The sequence below is a fragment of the Sorex fumeus genome, unplaced genomic scaffold (assembly GCF_029834395.1).
Source record: "Sorex fumeus unplaced genomic scaffold, SorFum_2.1 ptg000063l, whole genome shotgun sequence".
Taxonomy (NCBI): domain Eukaryota; kingdom Metazoa; phylum Chordata; class Mammalia; order Eulipotyphla; family Soricidae; genus Sorex; species Sorex fumeus.
The window spans coordinates 50,443,531-50,463,767 of NW_026606120.1; the positions used below are offsets into that span (position 1 = coordinate 50,443,531).

General features: G+C 38.7%; 1 protein-coding gene and 1 pseudogene across 9 annotated transcripts in view; both read left to right on the forward strand.

The window, feature by feature from the left end:
* The window catches only part of NF1 (neurofibromin 1), a 300,188-nt gene that overhangs the window by 170,376 nt on the left and 109,575 nt on the right, over positions 1 to 20,237 (forward strand). For all 9 annotated transcript variants that reach the window (XM_056127967.1, XM_056127959.1, XM_056127961.1 and 6 more), the window contains 5 exons: positions 1,496 to 1,654; positions 2,594 to 2,691; positions 5,297 to 5,443; positions 8,213 to 8,359; positions 9,296 to 9,406. In XM_056127967.1, the coding sequence (XP_055983942.1) occupies positions 1,496 to 1,654; positions 2,594 to 2,691; positions 5,297 to 5,443; positions 8,213 to 8,359; positions 9,296 to 9,406 (662 nt within the window). The remainder of the gene's footprint in view (positions 1 to 1,495; positions 1,655 to 2,593; positions 2,692 to 5,296; positions 5,444 to 8,212; positions 8,360 to 9,295; positions 9,407 to 20,237) is intronic.
* LOC130036408 (uncharacterized) lies at positions 7,849 to 7,986 on the forward strand (annotated as a pseudogene).

Below are 20,237 nucleotides of genomic sequence, written 5' to 3' on the forward strand. Positions count from 1 at the left end.
GACAGTAATGCTGAGGGTGGGGAACTACTCCTGGCTAGGTATCAGAAATTGCTTCTGAACAGTGCTCAGGAGCCAAAGCAGTGCCAGGTGTCAATCAAACCTGGGACTTATATATACAAAGTGAGCATTTGTCTATGGCTATATCATCCCGAACATGCCTGATCTCTTCTGACTCAAAAGCAAAGTGTGTGCACTTGCCTTTTGAACCATCTCGCCAACCCTCAGATGTTATTTTGATTTAAAAGTATGAGGCACTGGGAAGAGATGGTGGAGAAGACCTTTTCAGAATTTTTCCCTATCTAACTTCCCTGTTGCTTTATTTATTTATTTACTTATTTTTTTTTTCTGGGGGAGAAGTTTGGATCACTCCTGGCAGTTCTGGGGGAATCAGATACTATGCTGACGAATCAAACCTAGTCAGCCATGTAGAAGGTGGCAACCGCCTTAACCCCTTTACTCTCTCTGGCTCTACCTATTACTTGAAAGAGAAAATTTCATAAGGGGGATATAAGTATTAAATATTAGGCTCACATTGCTTTTCAGTATGGTCAACCATTTCTCCTATCCTTAACTTATTTTATTTGACAGAGGGAGAATTTTCTTTTTCTATTGGTAGGGTGTTTGCCTTGCAAGCCTCCAGCCCGGCTGAGCCAGGTTCGATTCCTCCGCCACTCTCGAAAAGTCCGGCAAGCTACCGAGAGTATTTCGCCCACATGGCAAAGCCTGGCAAGCTACCCATGACAGATTCGATATTCCAAACACAGTAACAACAAGTCTCACAATGGAGACGTTACTGGGCCCGCTCGAGCAAATCGATTGGTACGATACGTTTTTTCCCCCAGGTCCTCCAGAATTCCTGCTGTAGATTAGTAGGTAGGCTCTTATTTGTAAAACATTCTTGTGAAGAAAATGACTGGTAGTAATACTACTTATAAGGAAGTTTTTTCTCTTGATAGGAATCTTAAGAAAACTAAATTTTATTTAGTATATGGCAAGTATTCTACTTTACAAGATTCAGTCATTCCTGATACTCAACAAAAATGTAAGTATTTATTCTTAGGTATAGGATGTCTTAGGAGTATTTTGTTGAATACTTACCTTCACCATATTATGATTGACCATACCCTCTGGTCTACAAAGCTTAGAAAATACAATAAACTTTGTGTCTAAATTTGGTCTGATTGTATTACCCATCAAACCTGCAACAGCAAATGATAAAATCATGTCTTTTTTCAGGTCTTTGCTACACAACTTACCCATGAGTCTTTCCTTTTTCCTAGGATGACTTTATTATGCTTTAAAAGTGACAAAGGGCAAGGACCGAGCATAAATTTCTTATCCTGATGCTTTAGGAGTAGGCAAAACTAGAAATACCCTATTTATGAGGATTCTGTCTATTCTGAGCTTTGTGAAACATTTGAACTTGGAACTGTGTATTCACATCCCCTTGTTTTAATTTAGACAGTATGCTCACTTCTTAACTCCTTGTTTTCAGGTGGTTAGCCAGCGTTTTCCTCAGAACAGCATCGGTGCAGTGGGAAGCGCTATGTTCCTCAGATTCATCAATCCTGCCATTGTCTCACCGTATGAAGCAGGGATTTTAGATAAAAAGCCACCACCTAGAATTGAGAGGGGCTTAAAGTTAATGTCAAAGGTGAAGAATTATTTTCTAATCTAGCTAAATGTCTTTGAGATAAGAACCTTAAGATTTTAGTTTTTCAGATTCACTATATAATTTTTTGAATTTGTTTTTTTATCATGGAAAAATGTTTTAGCATGGAAAAATATTTTAGCAAGTTATTACAAAGAAATCTTTATATATAATATGGAAATTCTGGGATGGAGGCTGAAATGTACATTGTGTGATTTTTTTTTAAAAATTAGGCTATTTTTCTATTTTTTTTTAAAAAATAGAAAACCGGGGATAAGAATATTTAACTTGCCTGTGACCAACTCTGATTTCAATCATTGGCACAACATATGATTCCTGAGCACCTCCAAGGGTCACTCCTAAACAGACCCCCTGAGCACTGAAGGATGTGGCCAACAAACAATCAAAAATTGACATTAAAATTTTATTTTACTATTTTGCAAGGGTTTGGGGGCTCCCAAATGGAGCTCAGTAGGCCCAGGGCCCCTAGGGAATCACGGGCAACTGGGCCTGCAGTTTAATACTAGGGGCCCAAGAATGTGGTGCTGGTTGGGCCCTGCTGTGCCAGGGATTACCCACACCATCCCAGCAGTGCAGTGTCCTCCAGGACCACACCTGGCAGTGCTTGTGGCCACTCAGGGATGTGTTGGGCAATGCTGGGAATCAAACGGGGTCACCCACATCTAAGGCACTTACCTTAATCCTTCTAATCTCTCTAGCCTAACATTAAAATTGTAATAGTATTTTTATGTATGCAGGTATATTTTCCATGCATAATAGATGAGTGGAAAAATACCTAGCATTTATAGAGTATGAAAAAAATTATTTTTAGCCACTAGCGGAAATCATGCCAATGAGGAAATATTAATTTTTTGGAGAATATACTTGTAAATGTATAAAGTTAGTATAGTAATCTATTCTTCATGACCCTGTTCCATTTAGATACTACAGAGTATTGCCAATCATGTTCTCTTCACAAAAGAAGAGTATATGCGGCCTTTCAATGATTTTGTGAAAAACAACTTTGAAGCAGCACGAAGGTAAGCAGCCTGTGACTGAGTTGATTGCTCTGTTTGAATCCTAAATATTTTCATTTTCACTTAAGTTCATATACATAAAGCTCTTATATAGATTTCTTCTAGTTCCTCCTAAGGTCAAGAATAGAAATAATCTAATTTTATTTTATTATAAAAAATGATAATGAAGTATAATCATATTCAGTATAACTTGATAGTTTTTTTTATTTGAAAACCAGAAGGAATTTTTGACTTAGCTACTAAAATAATTAGGGTTCTAAAATATGGAGAACCTTAAGAGGGAGGAAGGAAAAGATTGCTTATAGCAAATCTAAAGCCAAAATGGTACAAAGTGCATAATTATGTATAATCAGAATCTTTATGTTAGAATTTCTTCAGACTTCAGTTTGAAATGGTTCTGAGCTAAAAAGTAACCCCTACCTCCCCCTTCTTTGTCATATTCAGTGGTGCACAGGATATCTGCTCAGGAGTGATCCCGGATGCTAGAGAAATAGTACAGCAGGACGGCTACTTGATTTGCATGCAGCCGACCTAGGTTCCATCCCGGGTACCACATACTGTCACCAAAGCCCTGCCGGGACTGATCCCTTAGTGCACTGTCAGGTGTAAGCTCTGAGTACAGCTGTGACCAAAGAAAGGAGTGATCCCTTATGGTTTCTTTTACAAAGGGACATATATGACGCCCAGGATTGAATGGGGTCAGCTGCATGCAAGGTGCCTTTCCTCCTTTACTGTCTTCCCATCCCCCTAAAATATAGTCCAGTTTTCCCTGTTGAATATACCCACAGCCATGGGAGTATAGGGCAAGTGCTGAGCAGGGGGAAGGGTGAAGCTCCCCCAGCCCAGTCCCAACTATGTGGGCCCGATCATTCTGTCTATCCTGTGCATTTAGTCTGGCAGTGCTGAGGGTGTGTATAGTATTACGGAATGAGGTGCCAGAAAATGAAACTTGGGCTTCAGTTATGCTAGATCTATATTCTTCCACATGAACTATTTCCCTGACCTTGTATTATTTAATTTAAGAGTAACATTTTTGGGGTTATAATCCTGTTGGCCCTGAGCACTGTTGGATGTGGCCCTTATCTTTTTTAAAATAGTTAAAAACTGTTCAAGTTCTATAATCATAGAAACTTGAGTTTTATTTTTTGATTATAAGAATCATTTATTCTAACTTTTTAAAAAAAATTTTTTTATTAGTGAGACACTATGAGGTACAGTTGTAGACTTACAAATTTTATTCTAACTTTTTTTTATTATTTTTACTAATGAAACACCATGAGGTACAGTTGTAGACTTACAGATTTTTGTGCTTGGGTTTCAATTATACAATGATCCAATACCCATCCCTCCACCAGTGCCATTTCCCACCACCACGGATCCCAGTATCCCTCCCACTCCCCATCCCCCCCCCCCCCATTCCACCCTGTCTCAGTGGCAGGGCATTCCCTTTTGTTCTCTCTCTCTTATTGGGTGTTGTGGTTTGCAAAAGAGGCAATGGGTGACTATCAGGTTTCGTCTATGGTCAACTTTCAGCATGCTTCTCCCATCCTGGGAGGATCCTCCCAACACCCTTTATTTGGTGCTCCCTTCTCTATCTGAGCTCCCTTTTCCCCTGGCATGTGTGGCTGGCCTCCAGAAACTTGAGTTTTACTGTTTCCATAACCAGTTGCTTCTCTCTTTTTCTATTTATTTATTTATTTTCCCATTTTGGGCTATACCTGGTGGTGTTCAGGGATATTTTTGCATTTTGGACTATATCTAGTAGTATTCAGGGATTAGTCCTGCCAATGCTTAGGGAATCATGAGATACTGAGGACAGAACCCAGGCCTCCCACATGTAAAGCATGCACTCAGCCCACTGAACTCTGTCTCTGCCCTCAATTGTTCTTCTTTCTGAGTTTTTGATTTATACCAATGCAGTGTTTGCCTAACTAAGTTGATGTTAATAAAATAAATTTTTGAGGAAGTGCTTTGTAAACATAATTTTCATAATATTTTTTATGAAGCACGAATCTAGTTGATCTTACTAGTTGATCTAATCTAAGACAGATTTGTATATCCCAGTTTTTCTTTATAGTTCATATAAATTTCTTTCTAATAGGAAAATTTAAAGGTATATTGTTGAACTATAACCAATACTGGAGAAAAAATGACTGTCAGCCTAGAATTTCCATTTTGGAAGATTAACTACCCATAAAATATTAAGAGAGCAAAGGTCAATTCCTGGTTCTGACCAAAAAGAATGTATAACTTGGGAAAGTCTTCCTTCCTTCCTTCCTTCCTTCCTTCCTTCCTTCCTTCCTTCCTTTTTTGTGCCTCCATTTCCTTAGCTATAAAGTTCTAGCTCAGCTCAAAGTCTCGTTCACCTAAATTTGGTTGTTGTCTGGCTTCAGAGCCAACTCTAAAGCTGAAGTCAGGTATCAGAAATGAAAAAGTAACTTCTTGTCTCTTCTTGTTTTGTTTAATGACAATCACATTATGTGAATAAGCCCTCCATATTTATAACCTATTATTCCACACAGCTAACTTCATATAAATTTAACTCAAAGATAGGAGTCTGATCTTAAAATCTGATTTTAAAAGTTCTACTATCTTTTCATTTTTGAAGGTTTTTTCTTGATATTGCATCTGATTGTCCTACGAGTGACGCAGTAAATCATAGTCTTTCCTTCATCAGTGATGGCAATGTGCTTGCTTTACATCGTCTGCTCTGGAATAATCAAGAGAAAATTGGCCAGTATCTTTCCAGCAATAGGTAAGATTTCTCATTCATGGGGATGTTGGAAACAGTTGAAACCAGCATTAATAAAATGGTTGGTCATGAATTGTGCATTATACATTGCATCTTCTTAGAATAAGAATTATGGTTTGGAATAGTTACAGAAATATTTATTCTTTTTAAAAACTATAGGTAAGAGGGTAAGTCATATTACATCATCAACAAGCCTACCTAGTGTAGGTGTTATAGACTTGATTTTAATGTCAGCATAAGAAAGCACAAATTAGTGCTTTGGATTTTTTTCTGCATCTGCCTCCTGTCAAACATAAGTTAAAACAAGACTTAAAGAAGTTAGTTTATGGCCAGAAAGATAGTACAGTGGATAGGGTGCTTGTCTTGCATGCGACCGACCTATGTTCAATCTCTGGCATCCCATATGGTCCCCCAAGCTTGCCAGGACTGATTCCTGAGCACAGACCCAGAAGTAAGCTCTGTGCACTGCCAGGTGTGACCGAAACAACAAAAAACAAACCAAAAAATGACATAGCAAGATAAGCACAGCAGTACGGTGTTTGCCTTGTGCAAAGCTGGCCCAGCAGAGCCGGGTTCGATTCCTCCACCCCTCTTGGAGAGCCCGGCAAGCTACTGAGAGTATCTCACCCACATGGCAGAGCCTGGCAAGCTACCCATGAAGTATTCGATATGCCAAACACAGGAACAAGTGTCACAATGGAGATGCTACTGGGCCTGCTCAGCCTTGATGAACAACGGGAGAACAGTGCTACAGTGTTACAATGTCAAATTGTTATTTGAAACTGAATAACAATTCTTAGAAGTTTATTAAAACAATGCCAACTTATATTTTTAAAATTCTTTGCAAATTAAGTTTTATTTTAACTAAAAATTATTAATTTGGGAATTGTTTTATTAACTCAAACTGTTTAAAGTTCTTATCTCTTAAAGCCTGAATTATTAGCTGTTTTTCTTTTATATGTTTATAAAGAGCCCCAATTCTCTTAGAAAAATGAATTCCAAATTATTTTTAAATACTAATGAAAATAATTTGCTTACTTATGGTAAATGATAAGTAATGAGGCTAAGGTTAATTAATTAGGTGGTGAAGATTTTAAAAGAGAGAACACTTCATCTTTATGAATTATTAATGGATGCAAGTAGAAATGGTATGACTGATGTGTGTCCTGAAATAGAAAGATGAAAATGTTTATCTGTGCAATGCAGAAATAAACCTCAGGATTTTACAAATGCACTCATTCATTTCTTTCTTGTAATTCAGATTGTTTGATGCTGGAGTTTTGTTTTAATTCATGTTTTTAAAATATACACATTCCAATATATATATATATAATTTCAAATATATAAAAATTCCAAGTATATTAAAATGTACAGACCATAATACAACAAAGTTTATGTATATCACCTACCTTTAATTTATTTCACTGTATTAGTTCTGTTTTTTATAGCATTTTATTTCTTGGGACGAGAAAAACCTACTTCTCATTGTGTAACTAACAAAGTAAGGAAATTATAGGTATGTGTAATAATAAGTATACATAATATAACTTTGTTTTTAATTTTTACAGAAATAGCAGTATAATTTTTTACAGTAATCTATTGGATATCATTTAATTTGTTAGTATTTATAAATAATTGTATCACAGGTTTTTTTTGTATTTCTTGATTGATCAGGTGTCTCACTATTTTGCTTTTTGTCTTTTTTGGGGGGGGGCACAGCTGGAAGCACTTTTAAGGGCTACTTCTGGTTCAGTACTTGAGGGCTGCTCCTGGCAGTGCTTGGAGTACCATGCAGGGTCAGGGATCGAACTTGGGCCTTCCACATATGAAGCATAAGCTCTGGCCTTTTGAGCTGTCTTCCTGGCCCAACTTTCATTTTTTTAAAGTAGTAATGTATTATAAATATTCTTCACACATGTTTTCCTTGTGTAATTGTGTAATTTCTAAGTTCTGGGTACACATAGACTTCACCTTCTTTAGGTAAAAGCCAGATAGCTTTTCAAGCTGCCGTTTTACATGGCACTTATGCTTTTTCTCAGCATATTTGAAAGTACCTCATGACACATACACATCCTCACCAAGCTTACAGTAGCTTCCTAAGACTTGACAGTTCAATGTTTGTGACATGCTATCTTCTTAAGAGTTTCAGTGTTCAATGTTTAATTAGTGAAAATCCATGTTTACCATGGTAAAGGTAAAGGTAAAGGCCCTCCCGTTGATCGTCGATTTGCTCAAGCAGGCACAGTAACGTCTCCATTGGAGACTTTGTTGTTACTGTGTCTGGCATATCGAATACTCTCGGTAGCTTGCCGGGCTCTCCGAGAGGGGCGGAGGAATCGAAATCGGGTCGGCCATGTTGGCCGCTTGTAAGGCGAACGCCCTACCGCTGTGCTATCGCTCCAGAACCTATCGCTTCTTGGCCTTTTGGCTAAGATCAAGTGTAGTACCATGGTTAAGCAGAATCTGAAATCAGGGCAGGATGTCCAGTTACTACTGAAAAGGTAGATTTTTTTTTTTTTACTAAAAAAAAATGGGTTAGAATGTTATTTTCAGTTACTGATTGCCCCATTTCATGACTCAAGAATACTAAGGGTAAAAAAATGAATTTTACATAAATTTTGTAGGTTGGGGAGTTTTTGTTGCTCTATTTTACAAATCAGAGACTATCGGAGACTATCAATATGAAAAGAAAGGCAGCAAATAACAGCCTGAGTAAATGTGTACTGTTGTGTGAACTGCTGTTTTTTTCCTAAGGAGTTTTGTCGTGTCTAGGGATCATAAAGCTGTTGGAAGACGACCTTTTGATAAGATGGCAACACTTCTTGCATACCTGGGCCCCCCAGAGCACAAACCTGTGGCTGATACACACTGGTCTAGTCTTAATCTTACCAGTTCAAAGTTTGAAGAATTTATGACTCGGTAAGTACCACCTTTGCAATGGTGATAGCTTTCTTTTTAGTTGTAATACAAAATTTGCACCCACGCCTCTTGTTAGATATATTTGGGTTTTCTGTTTATTTGTTTTGTTTTGCACAGAGGTTACTCCTGGCTCATGCACTCAGGAATTACTCCTACCAGTGCTCAGGGGACCATATGGGATATTGGGAGTTGAACCCGGGTCGGCTGCGTGCAAGGCAAACGCCCTACCTGCTATGCTATCACTCCAGGCCCTATTTTTTAATAGAGGATTATTTGGAAAGATTCATTTTGTCATATTTCGGGGACTCACTTTTACCTTCTTAAATATGCTGTTGTACAGTTTATTTTCGTGTAAAAATAATGCCTTCGTTCAGAGAGCTTAAGGACTAGAACTCGTGCTTTGCCTGTGGGACTCTTGGGCTTGATCCCAAGCACCACCAGGAATGTTCCTTAAAGCATAACCAGGTGTGACCCCAAACTTGTCCCCCTTCTCAAAAAATAAGATCTTGTTAACTAGTGCTTTATTGCTCTTGCCTTAAGGTATTTTTTAATTTAATGTAATATAAATTACCTTTGTGTTATAGTTAAGGAAAATACAGCTTAATTTTGCAAATTTTTCTACAGTTTACTGGGGGAAAAAATTTCAAAAACTTCCATCTAGGAAAAGAAAAAGCCATGATTACAAATAATTCTGTGGATAATATCCCTGTTCACTGGTTTTCTTAGTATAATCCTAGGAACTGCTTTTTGTGGTTGTAAGACTAGCTCCTTGAGATTTTTTTATACGTGTTGCCAAATTGCTCCTCAGAAACTGCCCTGTTTTCGTCTAAATATTTTTTGTTTTGTATGTTTAATTATCAGTCCAATATTAGTTTTTTGTAAATATTCAATAGACAATATAAAACCTATGAATTACTCCTTTCTTTTATCATTCAGGCATCAAGTACATGAAAAAGAAGAGTTCAAAGCTTTGAAAACATTAAGTATTTTCTATCAAGCTGGGACTTCGAAAGCTGGGAATCCTATTTTTTACTATGTTGCACGGAGGTAAGAAACGTTTTTGAGTTTTTCTTAACAAGTTTAGTTTCCCTTTTATTTTAAAATTAAATATAAAGACAACAAGTTTGGTTTTTTTTTTATCCCACTTGACTTAATTAGTGTAGAAGACAAGTGTACCTAAGCATACCATAGCCATTCTGTCTCAAAATGATGCTCAGTGTTGAAAATTGCTTTGCAAACTGCCTATTTCATATTGACTACTTTCAACATCAGTTTTTTATACTAATATCCACAGATTAATTACCAACAGTAAAAAAAAACCGCAAAGACTCTTTTAGTGTATATTTGGATTATTTTATCTATAACATTATTAGTAACTTCTTAAAAGTGGAAGTAAAATTTAAGTCTATTTTTTTATAACTTTTCCCAGTATCTATGTAAAATAGCATCGAGGTGATTTATTAATCCAGAGAAGTTGTTAAAATCTCTATAAAGATGGTACAAAGGACAGCCTGGAATATTTATTGTGTCTGTTCATACTGTCTTAAGTCAAGCTATTTAAAACTGTAGATAATTTCTTTGAAGAAATAGGAGTAATTTCTTAGAAATAGGAGTATTTCAAAGAAATAGCTATTTCTTTGAAGAAATAGCTAGGAGTAAATCTAGAATTTCTTTCTGGAAATATTGGGAGCTTTTCCTTTATGATAGGTATCATGCATTTCTTTCTTTGTTATTGTCTTCTTCATTCTGCCATCCTGTTGAGAACTTGGCAATGATATTATTTGGTCATTTTTACTTTTATCACTTATTATATAAATTCATAATTAAACCTTAGAGACAATTAGCTTTAATAAAGAGACTGTGACTTTGGGCTCTCAAGAACTGTGTTAAGTCTTAGTTATGTTCTTCAGTAGCTGTGGAATTGATCTTTCTGACTTTCCTTGAATTAATATAAATTGAGAAATTATGTGGACTTCATGGGTAGTAAAAAACTTCACTGTGTGGGAAGAAGCATATAAGTTAAGAAAAAGCAGGAGAGACTTGGAGAAAGGACTGAAAGGCAAGAAACTTATTTAAGCATAGTTCAGATAGAGTTAAGCCTTCTAAGAAGCTACAAAAACTGGTATCTCTGGGTTCTTAGGTTATCAAGAGAGTACGGAAACTTGCTTTTATTCTCCTCTAATTATTCTGAGTTTAGTCGTCTTCATGAAAGTCGTCTCCAATTTTTTTTCTTCTCAATCTCCTATTTCTTCAAAGAAATTCTCTGCAGTTTTTGTCTCAGTTGCTTTTTAAAAACTTCCTGTGGTAATTTTCATTTTCTTTTGCAAATGAGATGAAGCATATTTATATTCCAATCCTTTAGTATAAGTAGTATATTTTCACTTCTCCTATATTGTCTAATTAAAGTGAGACATTAAGTGATTGAGGTAGAAATGTTGTGTCAGCAGGGCCCGAGAGATAGTATAAGGGATTTAGTTGCTTGCCTTGCATATGGCCAAGTTCAGTTCAGTCCCTGGCATTGCCTATGGTCTCTTAAGCAACAAGCTGGGAGTAAGCCCTGAACACGGCTGGGTGTGGCCTCACTCTCCAAAGGAAATAAATGCTGTGTCAGTTTCCCTTTAAATGGAGGGATAAGGATTGTCCAGCCTAGAAAATCTATAAAACCCATGAAATCTTATAGTCTGGTTTTAGTACGTGATGGGACAGACTGTATGCTTCTCATCAGCTGCCCCACCATCCCCTCTACCTGAATTGGATGGCCCGCAAATGAGTTTTAAATATCCAGTGGCCCTTAATAGAAAAAGGTTCCTCACCCTGTTTTTGGTTCATAAGTGCTGAAGATTTATGGAGTCTCTCAAAGTTATGTTTTTTCCTTTAGGATCAGAATCTAAAAATTGTGTTCCTTCTCTGTGGTCATCCAGAAAAGGGTAGAGTAAAGTACAACAGGCTTGATACAGATATCCTGTGTGGGATTAAATCAGTGAGATTTCAGAAACCCTATATAATATGATGACTTGGAAGTGCTAAGTCACCTTTGCACTGCTGTTGTTACCAGTGTAATCTTAGATGAGTTCATTTATTTTGCTGGATCTGTTTCTTCATGCTTTTGGGTTTTGTTTTTTTTTTAAGAGTAGGTGGTATACATACATATATATATATATATATATATATATATATATACACATATATATATATATAAAGTAAGTAAAAGGCCCTCCCGTTGATCATCGATTTGCTCGAGCGGGCCCAGTAATGTCTCCATTGGAGACTTTATATATATACATATATATATATCCCTGTTTACCTCTCTCATAAAATGTTTTATAACTTTAAATTTTTAATAGTGTTTGAGGCTGATTTTGTTTTGTAATTTGGCTAACTGCCTGTTTTAAATTTTCTTCCTTTCAGTTTGTTGTTGTTATGTTTATTTGATGATGTTTTAATTTTTTCTTTGTTTTTTTTTTAATTGAATCACTGTCAGATACACAGTTGCAAAGCTATTCATGATTGGGTTTTATTCATGCGATGTTCTAACACCCAGCCCTCCACCAGTATACATTTCCCAGCACCAGTGTCCCCTGTTTCCCTTCTGCCACCCCCACCCCAACTCCAGTCTGCCTCTAAGGCAAGCACTTTCTTTCTCTCTCTCTCTCTCTCTCTCTCTCTCTCTCTCTCTCTCTCTCTCTCTCTCTCCCTCTCTCCCCCCCGCCTCTGCCTCTGTCTCTGTCTCTGTCTCTGTCTCTCTGTCTTTTTCTGACTTTCTCTCTTTCCCCCTAACCTTTTGGGTATTACAGTTTGCAATGCAGGTACTGAGAGATTATCATGTTTGTTCCTTCACCTCCTTTCAGCACGCAGTTCTTATCGGGGTAATCATTTCCAGCTGTCATTTTCATAGTGGTCCCTTCTCTGTCCCAACTGCCTTCTAGACTTAACAGAGCACCGTGGGTTTTCACTTCACCTGGTGTGAAACCTTAGCTTCAGTATTGATGAGCACATAGTAGCTCAGAGCAAGGAGAGGCCAGGTTCCTCCACTATGGAAGTCCAGAGGAAAGGAGTAAAAGTCTTAACTCTCTACAGGCAGCTTTGTCAAAGAGCACCTGAAGTAGATGTCTCTTTTGATATTACTGTTCTGTGACTTACACTACCATGGATTAATGCTTTGTGAGCTGTGGCTTCCTGTTTCCTTAGAGATAGATTGAAACATGCAGTGTGTATTCAGATCAACCTCCTCTTGGTGCTGTATTCCCATTCTCAATAGCATCACCTTTTCATCCACTCAAGACACTGTAATCATTTTAAATCCTTCCCTCCTATCTTTATTCTAATTTACCAACTTTTGGTTTTACCTATGAAAATCTGGCAAGTCAGTTAAGCCATTTTTAGACAAGCTTTTGTCTAAAATGACGTCTTTACAAAGAGGTCATTCTTATTTTCTCAAGCAAGTTAGCTCAGGAAAATTATAAATTAAAGTAGAACTTGCCCAGGTATAGACAAAGTTGAATGGCTCTTGGCTCTGGAACCAGCTTTTGATCTTTAGCTCTTTCGGTTTCATGTTCAACTCTATCTCATCAATTTTCTTTATTACCTCTAGTCCTCACTGGTAGCTCTTTTGTACTTACTTTACCACAGTGAAGCTCAAATTTCAGAAGTTAAAGTATAATTCAACTAAAATGTATCTCTCTTTGGTAAATTTCTAATACTAGATGCTGGCCCGCCAGTAGATTTCTGTATCCCTTAGCACAGCAGAAAATAACCTTCCAGCCTGAGCGCCATTTATTTAAAAAAAAAAGTGTACAGAGAGACGCATGAAAAATAGCTCAGCAGAAGAGAGCATGCATTAATGGGTTCACGATCCTCCTGCGTAGATTTGCAGGAAACTCGGATGGAACTAAAGGATCTCGTGCTGAGTGAAGTCAGAATGAAAGGGACTCGGCAGGGGGTGGGGCAAAGGAGGCTTGGAGCGATGGTGCAGTGGGTAGGGCACGTGCCTTATATGTGGCCTACCCAGTGTTGCCCCTCGTTATTCCATATGGTCCCTCAAGCCTACCAGGAGTAATTCCTGAGTGCAGAGTCAAGAGTAACCCCTGAACATGCCTGACGTGGCCCAAAAGCAAAACAAAAATCAAGATGAAAAACAAAGTGAAACGGACAGATAAAGAATGATCGCTTTCATATGTGGGACTTTAAGACACGTATAGCAAGGCAGAAACAAATATCCAAAGGCAGTATAATAGGGGAACTGATCCACACAATTGAGTTACAAGTTGGTAGAGAAGGATGTGGGAGAGGGAGTTGGGGTCTTGAGGGGAGGGAGAAAGGTAAACTGGTGATGGGTGTGGTGGGGGAATTGTGTCCATGAGAAACCATTTAAAAATCTGAAAAAAGATCCTCCAGCATGGCTGAAGGGAGGTGGGGAAAAGAGAGAGGAGAGAAGAGCTAGAAATAAGAGAGAGGAGATAGGGCGTTGCATATGAAAGTCAATTTCATATTGAGTTTATGAAAATTTTAAAAATAAATTACCCACATTGAAGCAGATTATGTCAGTTTTACAGGGATTTTGTCTCTTAATCAGTTCTTTTCCTTGATAATGAACTCCTAAGGAAATTGAGTTATATTTGCTGACATGTTCATCAGTTAGCTACTACTCTAAAAATTGTAGAGCAGTGACATTGACAAGTGAGGAAATTGTTACATAAATGGCAGAGTACATTTTAATACATTTTAATACTTTTCTCTTTCTAGTTCTGTTTTGTATGAACATTTTTGCCCTTGAAAGTATGAAATAAAAAAAAAAAGTATGAAATAGTCTTTGCTAAATACTACTTGTAGGGTCATACTATTTTGTTTGTTTGTTTATTTATTTATTTTGCTTTTTGGGTCACACCCGGTGATACACAGGGGTTACTTCTTGCTCTGCAATCAGGAATTGCTCCTGGCAATGCTCAGGGGACCATATGGGATGCTGGGAATCAAACCCGGCTTGGCCACATGCAAGGCAAACACCCTACCCACTGTGCTATCGCTCCAGGCCCTTGTAGAGTCATATTATACAGAACTTTACTTAATGATCTGACCTAATAAGTAAACAACAATAATAGGAGTTTCTTAGTAATCAGAACAGATATTATAAATCAAAGCTCACAGGAAATATTGAGAACTCTTGGTTGATATTTCAAGCCTTGATGAACAACGGGAGGACAGTGCTACAGTGCTACAATAGGAACTATAAGTAATAAAAATAGAAGTTATGGCATTGGGAAGATCATTCAAAGGTTGACTGCATGTACTTTGCTTGTTGGAAGTCTTATTTCAATGCCTAAGTTTGATCCCTGACTGTAAGTTCCCTTGAGCACCACTCAGTGTGCTTCCCATCCCTGTGGGGGCAGGAGGGTGGGAATCATTTCTACCTAAGAAACCTAAATATCTCATATTTATAGCAAGGACTTTGAAACTAGTAATAGCAGTACCTTTCTTTAGATACTTAAAATGCCTGATATTTTAATATTTCCCCCTTTTTCCCCCCCTCCATCGGTCGTTGGGCCATAGCCATCAGTGCTCAGGACTTACGCCTGGCTCTGCTCAGAAGATCATGTGCAGTGCTAATGAAACTGGGGTTGGGTCAGTCATGTGCAATTCAAGCACCTTAAACTCGTTCTCTCTCTCTCTCTCTCTCTCTCTCTCTCTCTCTCTCTCTCTCTCTCTCACCCCCCCTTATTAAAATTTTTTAAGGAAATAGGGGCCACATTCAGGAGTGCTGAGGGAACCCAGAACCACTTCAGGCAGTGCTTGGGCATCATCAGGACCATACTTGATAGGTCAGAAGGAGAGTGTGATGTCATCACAATTTTAGGGTCTTGTAGATATATTCTCTACCATTTGAGCCACTATCCAACCATTTTAGCCCCTTTTTTTCCCTTTTTTCAATGTCATAAAAAGAACACTTGAATCTATTTGTGAGTAATAGTTACACATTCTGTTGGCAGTGGAAGCGCTCTGCTCTTTAAAAGCACTCCACCTTTAGCAAATCCTTTAAGTACAATTGGTACACCATGTCTATGCTCTCTCCGTCTGTCTCATATCTCCTTTAAAAAAAATTCTTTCAGTTTAGCACTGTGATTTACAAAGCTCTTAATAACAGAATTTCAGGCATTCAATGTTCCAGTTCTAATTCAACAATAAAAAAGCATAGCTTGCTGTTTGCAACAACAGAATGGACACCAGTGTCACCATCCTTCTATCTCCCCATATTCAATCCCCAATACGTACATGGCCCCTAAGCACTATAAGGTGTCTTCTCCCTCTCCCCCTGCCCCAACACACACACACACACACACACACACACACACACACACACACACCAGTCCTTAAAAATAAAAAAAAAAGAAGGGGCTGGAGAGATAGCACAGCGGGTAGGGTGTTTGCCTTGCACGCGGCCAACCAGGGTTCAATTCCCAGCATTCCATATGGTCCCCTGAGCACCACCAGGAGTAACTCCTGAATGTAGAGCCAGGAATAACCCTTGTGCATCGCCGGGTGTGACCCCCCCAAAAAATTAAAAATTAAAAAAGAAAAAGGAACTTTGAGATGTTTATTTCTGAAAGTAATTCAGATTTTGAGAATTAAAATAATCATGCTACTTACTGTGGTTTTAAGTGTTTAAAACTGGAACATGATGCTGGAGTGATATTAAAGCAGCCAACCCAGGTTCAGTCCCTTCCCTGGCATCCTATATCATCCCACACCCCTAGCCCCGCCCCCCAGCCTAAAATCCCTACAAAAAATTAAAATTAAAACACACAACAGTTTAGTGCTATATAGCAGTAAGTGACTTTTCAGTGACCATGTCAGAATATTGTTTTTGGTTTTTTTTGGGGGGGGGCACCTAATGATGCTCAGGGGTTACTCCTGGCTCTGCACTCAGGAATTACCCCTGGCAGTACTCAGGGAACCATAGAGGCACTGGATCAAACCCAGGCCAGCTACATGTAAGCTGCAAGTGCCTTACCCACTGTACTCTCTCTACAGCCCCTTCTCTCTCTTTTTTAAATTGAAATGTAATAACATTTGTTACTGGGCTGGAGCGATAGCACAGCGGGTAGGGCGTTCGCCTTACACGCGGCCAACATGGCCGACCCGAGTTCGATTCCTCCGCCCCTCTCGGAGAGCCCGGCAAGCTACCGAGAGTATTCGATATGCCAGACACAGTAACAACAAAGTCTCCAATGGAGACGTTACTGGGCCCGCTCGAGCAAATCGATGATCAACGGGAGGGCCTTTACCTTACCTTTTATAATAACATTTAAGTGTACAATATATGTACACTTAAAAAAATGATTCGAATTTGTATATGTTACAAAGTGATTACCGCAGGTCTAGTTACATCTAGCCAGAGGTGCTTTGTTCTTTTTTCTTTCCTATAGTGTTTTGCACTGTGATTTATAGCACTGTTGCTGATAGGGTTTCCTACGTAACACTTTACGACCTTTCAGCACCACCTCTTCCTCCTAGCTGAACACTTTCTTCGCATATATTTTGCCCCCTCCCTGTCTATCTGCCACCCGCTCAAGAAGATTGTTGCCTACTAAGTACCAGTTCTCATGTTCTTTGTTTTCATTGTCTTTGGGTATTTGTTATTCCACCATTATATTTCTTTATGAACTCCAAGGAGAGAGGTGATTCTGTCAGTATCTCTCCCACTAACTTCACTCAGCATGATACTGTCCAGCATATTTGTATGTGTTACAAAGTGGTCACTACAGATCTAGTTACATCTAGCCAGAGGTGCTTTGTTCTTATTTCTTTTTTTATAATTTACATAGCAGCAAATTTCATGACCTTCTTATAGACTACAAATAGCTCATTCTGTATAAGTACCATGCTTTCTTTATTCAGTCATTTATTCTTGGTCACTTGGGTTGTTTCTAGATTATAACTGCTGTGGATAGTGCTACAAGGAACATAGGGGTACAAATGTCTTTTCTTCATTTTATTTTTGGGCCCTTGGGATATGTTCCAAGAAGTGGACTTGCTGGGTCAAATGGAAGCTCGATTCCTAGATTTTTTAGGAATGTCCATATTGTTTTCCAGAAGGGCTGGACCAGTCAACACTTCCGCCAGCAATGAAGGAGGGTCCCTTTCTCTCCACATCCACATCAGCACTGGTTGTTCTTGTTCTTTTTGATGTCTGCCAGTCTCTGTGGTATGAGATGTCTCATCGTTATTTTGATTAGCATCTCCCTGATGATTAGTGATGTACAGCAGTTTTTCATGTGCCTTATGACTATTAGTATTTCTTCTTTGAGGAAGATTCTGTTCATCTCTTCTTCCTATTTTTTGATGGGATTAGATGGTTTTGTTTTATTTTCCACTTTATTTTTTTTTAATTAGTGAGACATTATGAGGTACAGTTCTAGACTTACAAATTTTTGTGCTTGGGTTTCAGTTATACAGTGATCAAATGCCCATCCCTCCATCAGTGCCCATTTCCCACCACCACGGATCCCAGTATCCCTCCCACCCCCCTTCCCCCCTATCCCACCCTGCCTCTGTGGCAGGGCATTCCCTTTTGTTCTCTTTCTCTCTTATTGGGTGTTGTGGTTTGCAAAAGAGGCAATGGGTGACAATCATGTTTGGTCTATAGTCTACTTTCAGCATGTTTCTCCCATTCTGGGAGGATCCTCCCAACACCTTTATTTGGTGTTCCCTTCTCTATCTGAGCTCCCTTTTCCCCTTGCATGTGTGGTTGGCCTCCAAGCCATGGAGTAAAATTCCTGGTACTAATCTCAACCATTCTTGGGTGTTAGTCTCCTATTTTGTTACTTTATGTTCCCCAGATTAATGCAATTTATTTTCCACTTTATGTAAGCACCGTGGTTTACATAGTTGTTCATGATGCATTTGTTACAGGTATTCAGTATTCAAACTCTAGTTCCACCATCACTGTGATCTTCCATCTACTGTTGTCATCATTTTCCCAACCACCTCTCAAGCCTGTCCTAAAAGCAGGCCCAAAATATTTTATTTTATATTGCTTGGTAGCACTAAATGGCTAAATGAATTGAATTATCAAAAGATACTTCAGTAAAAAAAAGTTACAAAAGTGGTTATATCTCACCATGGGGACATTAAGTCCTTGTCTGAGGGTTTACTAAGCTGTTGTTGCTAGTTGAGACTTCTTTGTTAATGTTTTTGTCAATGGGAGGACCGTGACCGTGACATGTTTAGTTGGATTCTACATTACGTTCCCATCCATTCTGGTATGCTACTACTGGGGTGTTAGCATTGTAGAGTTTGGAGATGTCGCATGCTGGAAATCCCAAAATATTCAGCTGGGCAGTGAACTTACATAGCGAGAAAGGTGTGGGAGTTGCTATCATTGTGCACCCCTACTCTGAGAAGGCCCAGAATTTCCAGCCAGAAAAATACCTGAGTATGAGTGTATGCCCTCGCATTGATCATCGATTTGCTAGAGCGGGCCTAGTAACGTCTCCGTTGGAGACTTTGTTGTTACTGTATTTGGCATATCGGATACGTCACGGGGAGCTTGCCAGACTCTGCTGTGCGGGCGAGATACTCTCGGTAGCTTGCCAGGCTCTCCGAGAGGGGCGGAGGAATTGAACTCGGGTCGGCCATGTTGGCTACGTGCAAGGCAAACGCCCTACCACTGTGCTATCGCTTTTTTTTTTATTAAAAAAATACCTGTTTCCTTGTAATTTTTGACAGTTTGTATCTTCTCTGCAGCTCAGTTGTGAGGTGGTAGAGTCCAGCATGGCATAGCAGCAGCTTTTAGGATGTCAGTATAGGTGCTGGAGCTTTGGCAGGGTGGGGACTTGACCTGCCCCCTCCCAAGGGAGCCCTGGAGTTTTCTGCAGAGAGCCAAAGTACCTGAGAAATTTTTCCATCTGTGTTCATAAGGGATATCGGCCTGTAATTCTTTGTGTGTGTGTGTGTGTGTGTGTGTGTGTGTGTGTGTGTGTGTGTGTGTGTGGTCTCTGTTTTTGTTATCAGGGTGATGTTTTGTTTCATGGAAACTGTTTGGAAATGTTCCTATTTTCAATTTCCTGGAAGAAAAAAAAAGATTGATAAAAGGTTTTATTTATTTATTTTTTTATTTTTTGCTTTTTTGGTCACACCCGGTGATGCACAGGGGTTACTCCTGGCTCTGCACTCAGGAATTACCCTGGGCGGTGCTCAGGGGACCATATTGGATGCTGGGAATCGAAACCGGGTCGGCTGCGTGCAAGGCAAATGCCCTACCTGTTGTGCTATTGCTCCAGCCCCACTAGGTTCTTTTTAAAGGTTTGGAAACACTCACTAGTGAATTCATCTAAGCCTGGGTTTTTGTTTTAGGAAAGATTTTTTTATACCATTTGAATTTCTTTAATAGTGATAGGTCTGTTCAGGTATTCCAAATCATCTTGGTTCAGCCTTGGAAAGTAATAGGAGTCTAGGAATTTATCCATTTCTTCTAGCTTCTCTCATTTTGTGGCATAAAGTTTCTTAAAGTAATAAATAATGACCTCTTGAACTTCTGTGATACTTGTGGTGATGTCCAACATTTTATTTCTGATTTGGTTTATTAGAGTTCTCTCTCTCTTTCATTCTCTCTCTCTCTTACTTTCTCTCTCTCTGTGTGTGTGTGTGTGTGTGTGTGTGTGTGTGTGTGTGTGTGTAAGTTTTGCTAGTGGTTTATCACTAGTTTGTTTTTTCAAAATAACAAGTTTGGTTTCATTGATCTTTTGGATTGGTATTTTTGTTTGTTTTTATTTCAGTTCATTAATCTCTGCTCTAAGTTTTATCATTCTCTTCCACCTCCCTTCTTTGGGCTCCTTTTGTTGATCATTTTCTAGTTTGTTAAGTTGTGCAGTCAAATAACTTT